Source organism: Ursus americanus, chromosome 2, assembly GCF_024610735.1.
Source record: "Ursus americanus isolate L20-20 chromosome 2, mUrsAme1.1.p, whole genome shotgun sequence".
Taxonomy (NCBI): Eukaryota; Metazoa; Chordata; class Mammalia; order Carnivora; family Ursidae; genus Ursus; species Ursus americanus.
The window spans coordinates 9,057,105-9,069,649 of record NC_142128.1 but is presented as its reverse complement, the minus strand read 5'-3'; the positions used below and the strand labels follow the sequence as shown (position 1 = coordinate 9,069,649).

Below are 12,545 nucleotides of genomic sequence, written 5' to 3'. Positions count from 1 at the left end.
TGGACTCTGGGAAACAAACTGAGGGCTTCAGAGGGGAGGGGGATGGAGGAATGGGATAGGCTGGTGATGGGTAGTAAGGAGGGCACGTATTGCATGGAGCACTGGGTGTTATACGCAAATAATGAATCATGAAACATTACATCAAAAACTAAGGATATACTGTATAGTGACTAACATAACATAATAAAAAATTATTATTAAAAAAAAATAAAAACCCCGGAAAGGTGGGGGGGAGCAGGTAATGATGGGTTTGGGATGGGGAGAGGGGGTGTTAGGCAGCAGGCTCATCCTATAGGCAAACGCCCTACCACTGAGCTATACCCCCAAGCAGCAAGCTTATCCTGGAAAAATGCCTGAGCCGGGGCCCGGGCTCCCCCTCAAGTCCACGTGGCAAAGGGCCAGAGATGGAGGGCATCCCAGCACAGCGTCAGTGGGAAAGGCAGGGTCAGCGTTGCCAGACAAAACTTCAGAAGTAAAACAGACGGGACAGCTCATTGCAGTTGGACAGCTGACGCTGGAAGCCTGAGTGAAATCTCTGCGCAAGAAGATGCACTGACAGACCGGAAGGAGACCAAGGACGGACCAGTGACTGTCTTCAGACAGCGGCAGGACAAGAGGAAGCTGAAGCAAGGACACAGAGGAGAAACCGGGGCAGACAGACAGACGTTGGGAGAAGAGGGCGGAGGCTGTGGTCGGGACAGAGGACAGAGATGGATTTGAGCGGAGGCTGCCAGGATTGGCAATGACTTGAGAGACAGAAGATACCCCGTGGGGCTGGAGGAAGGGAGCTCACTGCAGGAGGGGGCACGGTGACTGCGTGCAGGGCTCAGTCTTTTTACAAAGGTGGAATAAGGGGCACCTGGGTGGCTCAGCGGGTTAAGCGTCTGCCTTCTGCTCACTCAGGTCATGATCCCAGGGTCCTGGGATAGAGCCCCACATAGGGCTCCCTGCTCAACGGGGACTCTGCTTCTCCCTCTCCCTGCCCCTCCCCCTACTTGTGTGCACACTCTCTCTCTAGTAAATAATTTTTTTTTAAAGGTGGAATGAGGGGATCCCTCCTACATTGTTGGTGGGAATGCAAGTTGGTACAGCCACTCTGGAAAACAGTGTGGAGGTCCCTTAAAAAGTTAAAAATTGAGCTACCCTATGATCCAGCCATTGCACTACTGAGTGTTTACCCCAAAGACACAGACGTAGTGAAGAGAAGGGCCATATGCACCCCAATGTTCATAGCAGCAATGTCCACAATAGCTAAATCGTGGAAGGAGCCGAGATGCCCTTCAACAGATGACTGGATTAAGAAGTTGTGGTCCATATATACAATGGAATATTACTCAGCTATCAGAAAGAACGAGTTCTCAACATTTGCTGCAACATGGACGGCACTGGAGGAGATGATGCTAAGTGAAATAAGTCAAGCAGAGAAAGACAACTATCATATGATTTCTCTCATCTATGTAACATAAGAACTAGGATGATCGGTAGGGGAAGAAAGGGATAAAGAAAGGGGGGGTAATCAGAAGGGGGAATGAAGCATGAGAGACTATGGACTCTGAGAAACAAACTGAGGGCCTCAGAGGGGAGGGGGGTGGGGGAATGGGATAGACCAGTGATGGGTAGTAAGGAGGGCACGTATTGCATGGTGCACTGGGTGTTATACACAACTAATGAATCATTGAGCCTTACATCGGAAACCGGGGATGTACTGTACGGTGACTAACATAATATAATAAAAAATCATTGAAAAAAAAATAAAGGTGGAATGAGGGAGGGGCAGGGAAGTGAGGAAGGGAAGGAAAGTGGCTTCCATTTTTGGAATATAATTTTTTTTAAGTTTATTTAAGTTATCGCTACACCCAGAGGGGGGCTCAAACCTGCAACCGCGAGATCAAGAGTTGCTTGCCCTTCAGTCTGAGCCAGCCTGGATTAGAGTAATTATCTCCATGGCTTATTATTGTCTGTTCCTGAGTAGGACAGAAGACAATGAGCTGAGGGCATCTTGTATTCTGTTGTATCCCCCAAGGTCTGGAACAGTGCCCGGCCCATCAAGGAATTAAATCAACATCTGCTCAGTGAAGCTGTTGGCCATGATGGGGTGGTAGGGACACCTTAGGGAGCACGTGAGGGGTGTGGGAGTCCCTCCTGGTGGATGCACAGGGGGTGGTCCTGCCTCTGCTGCCCACAGTGTCCCCCACCATTCTGCCTCCTGGATCTAGGATAAAATCTCCCATCTCCCCCCAACTTCCTGTAAGATAGCCAGCCTGCCCCACATTCTGACTCTGCCAGTATACCTTCTTCACTCGACGGGCTGTAATCACATGGCTTTCGTCATACTCCCATTTGGAACGCACATCTGGAAAGAAAAAGTACTTAATAACTGTATTTGCAAAGGAGCATATGACCAAACCACTTAGAATACTTGCACCATCCTCCACATATATTTGTCTGGCAGTTAGGTGATAGCGATTGTCAGTTTAAAACTCAAGGCATGTGGGACCCCTGGGTGGCTCAGTTGGTGAAGCATCTGACTCTTGCTTTCCGCTCAGGGCATAACCTCAGGGTTGTGAGATCGAGCCGGTGTCAAGCTCCACGCTCAGCGGAGAGTCTGCTTGGGATTCTCTCTTTCCCTCTTCCTCTCCCCCCTCATCCCTGCTACCACATGCTCTCTCTCAAATAAGTAAATCTTTAAAAAATAAGAAAAAATAAAACTCAAGGTGTGTAGTTCCACTATTCTAGGCTGCCCGCATGACTCTCCTGCCCCATCATACCCACATCCACACATCCTCTTAAGCCGTAGCGCAACTTTGTACCTTTGATTTAAGGGAAGTTTTCTCTGAGGTCCAAAAAAAGTGGGGAAGGGAGAAATCAAAGCCAGAGTAAGCTCATACTAAATGCCCCATGGAATTTTAAAAACCAAATTCAGACTCTAAAACTTAAGAACTGAGGTTCTAATGCTCCTGCTAGGGCAGAAGGTATGACTGATGTCCTCAAAGTTGGGAGGAATATGGAACAGGAACAGAACCTTATCCATGAATCCTAAAAAGGAATGTTATCCAAAACATCATTTTTTTAAAGATTTTATTTTTTAAGTAATTTCTACACCCAACATGGGGCTCGAACTCACAACCCTGAGATCAAGAGTCACATGCTCCACTGAGCCAGCCAGGTGCCCTCAAAACATCATTCTTAAATTCAACAAGAAAACAAACAACCTGATTTAAAAATGGGCAAAAGATATGAACAGACACGGCACACCAAAGAAGGCATGCCGGTGGCAAACAGGCAGGAAAAGATGTTCCATGGAAGGTCATCAAAGAAACGCAAATTGAAACAACAAATAAGAGACCCTACATGCCTATTTGAATGTCAAAAATCCAAAACACGGTCAACACCACATGCTGGTGAGGATGTGGGGCAACAGGAATTCTCGTTCACTGCTGGCGGGAACGCAGATGGTAGTCACTTTGGAAGACAGGTGGACAGTTTCTAACAAAACTAACCATAGTCTTATCAACAATCATGCTCCTTGGTATTTACCCAAATTAGTTGAAAATCTATGACCACAAACGTTTATAGCAGCTTTTTTCAGAATTGCCAAAAGTTGAAAGCGACGAAGATGTCCTTAAATAGATGAATGGATAAACCGTGGTATATCCAGACAATGGAACAGTACTGAGTGCACACGCGTGCTCACACACACGTACACACACACACACACACACACACACACACAGCTATCAAGCCAGGAAAAGACATGGAGGAGAGTTAGATGCATATGTAAGTGAAAGAAGCCAGTTTCAGGCTCCCTGCTGTACAGTTCCAACTATAGGACATTCCTGAAAAAACAAAACTGTACAGACAGTAAAAAGATGTTTGCCAGGGGTTAGTGGGGAGGGAGGAATGAACACACAGAACACTCAGGATTTTTAGGGCCATGAAACTATTCTGTATGATACTGTCATGACGGCACATGTCACTATAAATCTGTCAAAACGCAGAGAGTGTGCAACACTAACCGTACTGTCAACTCTGGGCTTCAGGTGATAACGAGGGACCAACACAGGTTCATCGACTGTAACAAACAGCACTCTGCTGGGGGCTGAGGGTAGTGGGAGAGGCCGTGCTTATGTGGGGAGACAGAGGTACTCAGGAAATCTCTGTACTTTCTGCTCAATTTTGCTATGAAAATAAAACTGCTCTAAAAAATAAAGTCTATTTCTTAAAAAAAAAAAAGACATAAGAAAGCATTAACTAAAAAAGAAAATATGGGCAAACTTAAATCTATTAAAATTACGAACGTCTACCTTTTCTAATCAAAATACAACATTAAGAAGGTGAAAGGGTAAGGATGCCTCGGTGGCTCAGTCAGTTAAGCATCTGACTTTAGCTCCGGTCATGATCCAGGGTCCTGGGATGGAGCCCTGCATCCCGGAGTCCTGGGATAGAGCCTCGAATCAGGCTCCCTGCTCAGCAGTGAGCCCGCTTCTCCTTCTCCCTCTGCCGGCCGCTCCCCCCTGCTTGGGCTCTCTGGCTCTCTATCTCTCTGTCAAATAAATGAATAAAGTCTTTTAAAAATAATAAAAAATAAAATAAAGTAAAATCTTAAAAAAAAGAAAGGGTGAAGAGGCAAGCCACAGAGTGAGAAAAAAAGATCTGCAATAAAAATAACAGAAGACTTGTATCCAGAGTTTACATAAAGAACTTCTAAGTCAATGGATGAAAAAAACACTAATAAAAACTTCAGACATCTGAAGATACTTTTAAGACACCTTTAGAAACGGCTTAAGGCCACAGCCTGAGCCTGACCCCAGCTCCCCCTAAAGTGTCTGCCAGAAAAAACTGAAGGCTACCAAAAGAACTTTGTTTGTCCCAGCCAACACCGAAGATAGGGCCCCTGCCCCCTTTCCTAATCTCCAGGGAAGGGCAGGAGCCTAACTTTGATAAGTGCCAGTTAGCAAACCCAGATGGGTCTCACACAGACCACATCCCCTACCCTTCCTGTAATCGTTCACTCCCCCAGTCACCTGAGCCCCCAACTCCCCCCCACTTCACTCTCTCCCTTAAATTACCCAGTCACCTCTGTACAAACCAAAGCAGAGTTCGGTTCACACTGGACTCTTTCCTGTTGCAACAGTAGGTTACTGATAAAAATCAGTCCTTCCCACTTTCTATTTTATTTTTTATTTAAAATCAATTAACATATAGTGTATTATTAGTTTCAGAGACGGAGTTTAGTGATTCATCAGTTGCACAGAACAGCCAGCGCTCATTACATCAAGTGCCCTCCTTAACACTCGTCCCCCTGTTACCCCATCCCCCACCCCTCTCCCCTCCAGCAAACCTCAGTTTGTTTTCCAGACTTAGGAGTTCCTTGTGGTTGGTCTCCCTCTCTGATTTGATCTTATTTTTCCCTCCCTTCCCCTATGTTCATCTGTTTTGTTTCTTAAATTCCACATATAAGTGAAATCATATGTCTTTCTCTGCCTGACTTATTTCGCTTAACATAATACCCTCGAGTTCCATCCACATCGTTGCAAATGGCAAGATTTCATTCTTTTTGATGACTGAGTAATATTCCATCGTGTGTATATATCACATCCTCTTTATCCATTCATCTGCCGATGGACACCTGGGCTCTTTCCACAGTTTGGCTACTGTGGAACTTGCTGCTATAAACAGTGGGGTGCAGGTGCCCCTTCAGATCGCTATGCTGGTATCCTTTGGATAAATACCTAGTAACGTCCTTACCACTTTCACTGCTTTAACCGTGGCCTGGCTTTGTTCACCCTTGATGCTACGTAGCAACAAAAACGAACCAACCACATGTAGCTACATGACAGTATGAGTGCATCTTAACAATATAACCTTGAGCACAAGAAGTCAGATACATGGTCTGTCTGGCTTAAAAAAAGCAAAACCTGGGGCGCCTGGGTGGCTCCGTCATTGGGCGTCTGCCTTCGGCTCAGGGCGTGATCCCGGCATTGTGGGATCGAGCCCCGCATCAGGCTCCTCCACTGGGAGCCTGCTTCTTCCTCTCCCACTCCCCCTGCTTGTGCTCCCTCTCTCGCTGGCTGTCTCTCTCTGTCAAATAAGTAAATAAAATATTTAAAAATAAATAAAAAAATTTAAAAAGCAAAAGGAAGCAGAGTATACTGTAAGCTCATTTCTTTCATTCATATAGATGTGAAAATCAGAAATCATAGTAAGCCAAGTCTAACAGTGTTCACAAAACACACAATGATCTAGCAGGAACTATGTAATACTAGGAAATCGCATTGAGATATTAAAGGAGAAAAACTAAGTTCATTTCCACGGATGCTGTTAAAATCAGAAACAGAGACCACCCTTGCAAATTCCCTGAGCAGGCAAAACCGGGTCAATCATACAAACAAAGCTTAATTCAGTTTATTTTATAAAGCTAACTTGACCTGGATTGTTTCTTGCTTGTGTCTCTGGAAAGAATAAGCACGATGAGGGAACAGAAGGCAAGCTGAGGACAAAGCAGAAGTTTTGTACCCCCCCCCCCATGGGATGTATGTGACATTCCTCAGGCACTCCTGGCTGCCCTAAAGGACAAAGAAATGGTCCTTACTACCTCAGCCCATTGACAAGTCCTTGAAACAGGCATGGTGACATTCCTCTAGGAACTCAACTGCCTCGATGTTAATACTTTGCTAAGGGCAAAAGGCAGTCCTAGCCTGACCCCCTCCCCTCCCCCAAGATCCTATAAGTTTACTTTAACGTATAAAAATTCCTTTGGAAACTTCTTTTATCTCTAAGCCCCCAAGATACGTATTGGCAATCATCCCCCAAGCATATGGCCCACCGATATACATCCGAAGGGTCTCATGACTCAGGTTTTATTAGACAGTAATAAATGACCTTTTCCCAACAACAGCTAGCCCCGTCAAGGTCCTGGAAACCTTGCTTCCAAAATTCCTTAGAGACTTACGCTATCCCTAACCCCCTCCCAACTTGAGGGTATATAATGGGCCACTCCTCACAACCCCGGGGCAGCAGCTGTTTCTGCCCAAGGGTCCTGTCCCTGTGCTTTAATAAACCACCATTTTGCACCAAAGATGCCTCAAGAATTCTTTCTTGGTCGTCGGCTCCGGACTCCACCCCACTGAACCTCACGTATATTCCCCAACATCATCAAGCAAGCTTTGAACTTTTGCTCAAGATGGGTAAGAGGGAACCACTGAAAATTGTACTATTGTGACCAATCCCTGAAAAATAAATCCTCACGGCTTCTTCACTACAAAGCTTGATCACAAATATACCCAAGCCTCATCCCACAGTCTGGCCTGAATGTTTCCAGTTTGCAAACGGTGTTTTTGGTGTGTATACAATAAATTTTTACTAACTACTACTTCATGATTCATTAGTTTTGCCTTCGCGGTTTTGAACTTGGGCAATGCAGAAAATTTCAATTCATATCACGAAAAAAAATAGCCTCAGTGAGTTAGGTTTATACGGGAACTTCCTTAACCTGATGGGAAAAACTACTGAATAGCTACACGAAACATCACAGCGCTCAGTAAAGGGAGAAACAAGACAAAACGCTCAGTCATTGTGTCTCTGTAACACCACACTGGACAGCAAAGGGCACAGCAATGCAAGGAGATAAGAAAAATAAGTAAAAGGTGTAAGAATTGAAAAGAATTGGAACTATCATTATATGCAGGTAAATAGGATTGTCTATATAGAAAATGCAGAAGAGCCACAAACAATCAGTCTTAGCAAGAGAGCACGTCAAGATTGCCAGATATATGGGGCACCTGGGTGGCTCAGTCGGTTAAGCATCTGCCTTTGGCTCCGGTCATGATCTCAGGGTCCTGGGATGGAGCCCCGAGTCGGGCTCCCTGCTCAGTGCAGAGTCTGCCTCTCCCTCTCTCTGCCTCTCCTCCCGCTCGTGTGCGTGTGCACACTCGTGCACTCTCTCTCTCTCAAATAAAATCTTAAAAAAAAAAAGATTGCTAGATACAACCTATATACATACACACGCACACGCACGCACATGCGTGTATATATGCTTATATATAAAACAATGGGCTGTAAAAGTCAGGGGGGAAAGATGAGGTTTCAAAAGAGAAAAGACTTGTAGTAATGCCTAGTGATCCAAGTGTTTACTAGATCTCGTGATCCAGCAACAGAGACTAGACAAATGGATGTGCATACAGGACATAATTCAGCAAAATCCTGTAAAACCATGAAAAGCGACAGGACAGTGGAAACTGAAGCCCATTCCTTAAGTGAGCCTGTGAGCGATGAAGAACTTGTGACAAAACAGAAACATCTGGGCCCGTCCACCATTCAGGATAGGGTCCTCACCACCTGCCGAGCGGTGGGGCCATAAAGCCCATCTTTCCATCGGTTTTCTCAGCCCCCAATTTCTGTATGATTTGCAACATCCTGAGTCCTCTCAGAGGCAAATGCCAGGAGCGGATAAGACGTGCAAGATATTGATTAGGGGAAACATCTGTGAGAGAAAAAGAGACGGGGATCTACTGGCCATGAGGCAGGTAGGACCCCCGTGAAGGAGGGCGGGAAGGAAGGAAGGTCCATAGACTACAGTGCAGTTCTAAGAGTCTGTCAAGGGAATGGGGAGTGTTCAAGTCAAAGACACCCATGAGAGGGGTCGTACATCTCGCAGGAATGGACTTGCCTTAGTATTCCTGTGGCTCGTGGTCACTGACCCAGGGGCGGGGGGCAGCAAATGAGGGCAGTGTGCCCTTGGGAAGAATGCAGTGATGCATTTGAAGCCCAGCATCTGGGACCATCGGGCAGTTAAGATCCATACAGCTGGAGATCCAAGAGAATTTCTGCCTGGGTCTGCATCTGTCACCCACGGTGCCCAGGAGCAGTGAGGAAGGGGGACCGTCTGCTCTCTGCAGAGGTCAGCAGCCCGCCCTCTTCCTGAAAACCAGAACAGCAGGAGCAGGCTGGGAACATAGGTGGCTGTTGGAAATAGGTTTTCTCTTCTTTCCAGTTTTTTCTTCCTATTAAACAGAACAGGTTTCTAGAGGGCAAGGAGAAGTCCATTGCACCATTACCACATCCTCACTGTGAAAAGCTAAGTAAATGTTTCTCGACTGAAAACAGGATTTTTTTTTGAAGATTTTTTTTATTTATTTGAGGGAGAGTGAGAGCCAGAGAGATCACAGGAGAGGGAGAAGCAGACTTCCTGCCCAGTGGGGGAGCTTGACAAGGAGCTCGATCCCAGGACCCCGGGATCATAACCTGAGCCAAAGGCAGACACTTAATTGACTGAGCCACCCAGGGGCTCCATTAGCTGTTATCAATTTTTGCTTATCCTTCCAGAAACAGGCTTTGTATGTGATATTTATATCTAAGATATTAGGTGCGTGTGTAAATTGGCAAGCCATTCCTTAGGTGGGGCAACTTCAGGGGCTGGGGAAGTGGTGAGCTGGTGGCGGGCGCGGGGGATAATAGCAGTACAGCCTCTTATTATGGCTTCTGTGTAGACAGCAGGAAAGCCTGGTGGCCCCGGCTGCAGGCATTGCCTGGGCCCGCACCTTTCTAGAAAGGCTCCTGTATCTTTGCTTTTCTAACTAAAATAAAGGCCTGCATATACACTAAAAAAAAAAAAAAAAAAAAAAAGAGGGGCACCTGGGTGGCTCATTCGGTTGAGCAGCCGGACTCTTGATTTCAGCTCAGGTCATGGTCTCAGGGTCCTGGGACTGAGCCCCCTGTCTGACTCCGTGCTCAGCGGGGAGTCTGCTTCTCCCTCTCTGCCCCTCCTCCTGACTTGCTCAAGCTCACTCTCTCTCCCCCCTAAAATAAATAAATCTTAAGAAAGAAAGAAAGAAAGAAAGAAAGAAAGAAAGAAAGAAAGAAAGAAAGAAAGAAAGAGTAAACAGGAAATTTTAAAATAGTGCCAAAAGGTGACAGCAAAATGGAAGAGAGTAAAAAGCAAAATACCTGCATGAAAAAAGCACGAAGATGAAAATGCTGAAACATGAATCAAGAGAAAACAAGCAGTAAGCCTGTTCAGGAGGGGCCTGTCTCCCCCCGCCCCCCATGGGAGGGGCCTGTCCCCACACACACCCCCCATGGGAGGGGACTATCTCCTCCCTTGGAGCTTCCACTCCACGAGGAGCCAATTCCCAAAAAGTCTCCTTCCTGAAAAGATCCTAAAAAAGGGAAAGTCCAACATGAGGAATGGATCTAAAGGAAAGTACAGGATCTCTTCCCACCATCACCACTGCTGCTAAAGGAAAACTCAAAAGGAGTCAAGAAGCCAAAAATTACTCTTGGCAGGGAAGGAAACAGTGGACCCCGTTCAGAAAGTAGGATGGGAAGAGGCAGTCTCGCTGGTCTTGCAACTACTAGTATGGAGGAGGAATCTACAGTGTTTCATCCTTTGAACAAGAGCAGAAAGTTCAGATGGTAAATGTCAGGCTGACACCAGGCTCTGTGAAGTGGAAATGGGCACCCATCAGGACACAACGGGGACTCTCCCTGGAAAAGAACCAGCCGTGGGAAAACCACATTTCGCCACTGCTTCTTCCCCCACTGATAGGAAAAGGGGAAGCAGCGCCCAAAACTGCCCTGGCATCACCTCCTATTACCATGACAACAGATGAGTCTCGGGAAGTTGGTGAAGAGATGGAGGGAATCACAGTTGTGATGGAAGTGACCTCAGTGACAACATGTCAGGGCAGCAGTGACTCTATGCTGAGTGGGACTTGGCTGATTCCCCAAGAAACTAGTAGAAAAAAATGCAAGAAACTTTCACAAAGTGGCCGAGAAATACTTAGTTGAAACCTTGTGCGCTCCTTCTTGCAGGAAAAAAAAAAGATTACAGCAAATCACCATTTGGCTAATGGTGAAGATTACTTCAATCACCATTTGGTTAATAGAAAACTTTCTGGAAGGAACAAGATAATGGGCAGAAGTAATTAAATTTTCTTCTACACCCGAGGTGGGGCTTGAACTCACGCCCAAGATCAAGAGTCAATCGCTCCTCTGACTGAGCCAGCCAGGCGCCCCCGGAGGTCATTAAACTTTGGACAAGGCTAGAGTTCTTAATATCGACGACCGATTACAGTTTATATTCATTCACACTAATAGTGGATAATAAAAACATTTTAAAGATTGGTTTAGTTGGTGTCCAGAGCTGATTTTTAAGTGGTACTCTTTTCCTTAAGACTTCATATGTGTGCCCTATTGATTGTCGCAGGAGTTTTAGCAAATCCAGGGGAGTTAGACACCTAAGTCAGCAGACACCTCATCTGTTAGCTCACCCATTTAATTGAAATGAGCAGGCCAGAATGGCATAGAATTATCTGTCCAGCTACAGCTGGCCGGTTCCCCCTCCGCCCCGTGTCTATCCTCCTGTTTCATTTTATTCTCATTCCTGTTCAGCTCTATAAAAATTGGCATACTTAACAGCAAATTACTTGAAGAATTTGCCTGCTTTGTATGTTACCACTTCAATTTTTTTTTAAGAGATAAGACATTTCAACTGAACAAAAGTCTCCCAACTATTGACATGTATCGATCCAGGTATTTACTTCCTGAGGTTTGATCAATATTTATTTGTATATATTGTCATAAAAACAGTGATTTTGATTTTTTTTTTTAACTTGGTGCTTTGGTGCCTGAGGCTGTCACACGTCATTCTAACCTCTGCAGTTAAGTTTTTTCTAGAAATAACATTTATGTTGAACAGTAATACTTTAGGCCTATATATGAATATTTAGAAGGACACTTTTAGGCTTGTTTGCAAAAAGGCAGTTTTCAGACAGCATGCTAATGGGTCAACAACGAAATCAAGAAAAAATCAAAAGGGCAGTTCTCTTTGCTGCAATAGTTTATTTTGTAGAATATTAGTGTGTACAAGTTTGTGAACAAATAAAACACGAAGGTTCAATCCATTGCTTTGGATTTTCCCATCTCCTACCTGTGCCAAAATCTGTATTTCATAGGTTATTTATTTCGAATGGATATAGTCAATTCACAGCCCTCAGTTTTGATTTTGCGACAGATCAACAACTAGGCTCTATATTGAATGGATTTGTATCTCAATACCAACCATCGGTAATTTTTTTCTGGACTATTTTAGTACATCTACACCCCAATGGTGTGTTAAATGATAGTGTTAAATCATGTATTTAAGAAAACCCTTTCTTCATAGGTGGTAGTTGTCTATACACAGCTACTCAGCTGAATAAAAAACTCTAAGTGCTATTTGGAAACTGCAAAGCTGGAGGGAGGAGGCATGATCATTCTTTCAAATAATACAGATTATCACTTGTGAGATTCCAAAGCCCTAGTTAGCTTCAGAACAAACTCCGGGTAAGAGAGGTGGTAGGATTATTGGCTGACCAGCTGCAACTTCCTATAAATATAATAAAAAAAGGCTAGTGAGGGGCGCCTGGGTGGCTCAGTCGGTAAGCGTCTGCCTTCAGCTCAGGGCATGATCCCAGGGTCCTGGGATCGAGCCCCACATCAGGCTCTTCTGCTATGAGCCTGCTTCTTCCTCTCCCACTCCCCCTGCCTGTGTTCCCTCTCTCGCT

At 45.2% G+C, this 12,545-nt stretch overlaps 1 protein-coding gene across 3 annotated transcripts in view; it reads right to left on the bottom strand.

The window, feature by feature from the left end:
* The window catches only part of STYXL1 (serine/threonine/tyrosine interacting like 1), a 67,947-nt gene that overhangs the window by 37,934 nt on the left and 17,468 nt on the right, over positions 1-12,545 (bottom strand). For all 3 annotated transcript variants that reach the window (XM_045786235.2, XM_087868055.1, XM_045786236.2), the window contains one exon: positions 2,292-2,353. In XM_045786235.2, coding sequence (XP_045642191.2) covers positions 2,292-2,353 — 62 coding nt within the window. The remainder of the gene's footprint in view (positions 1-2,291; positions 2,354-12,545) is intronic.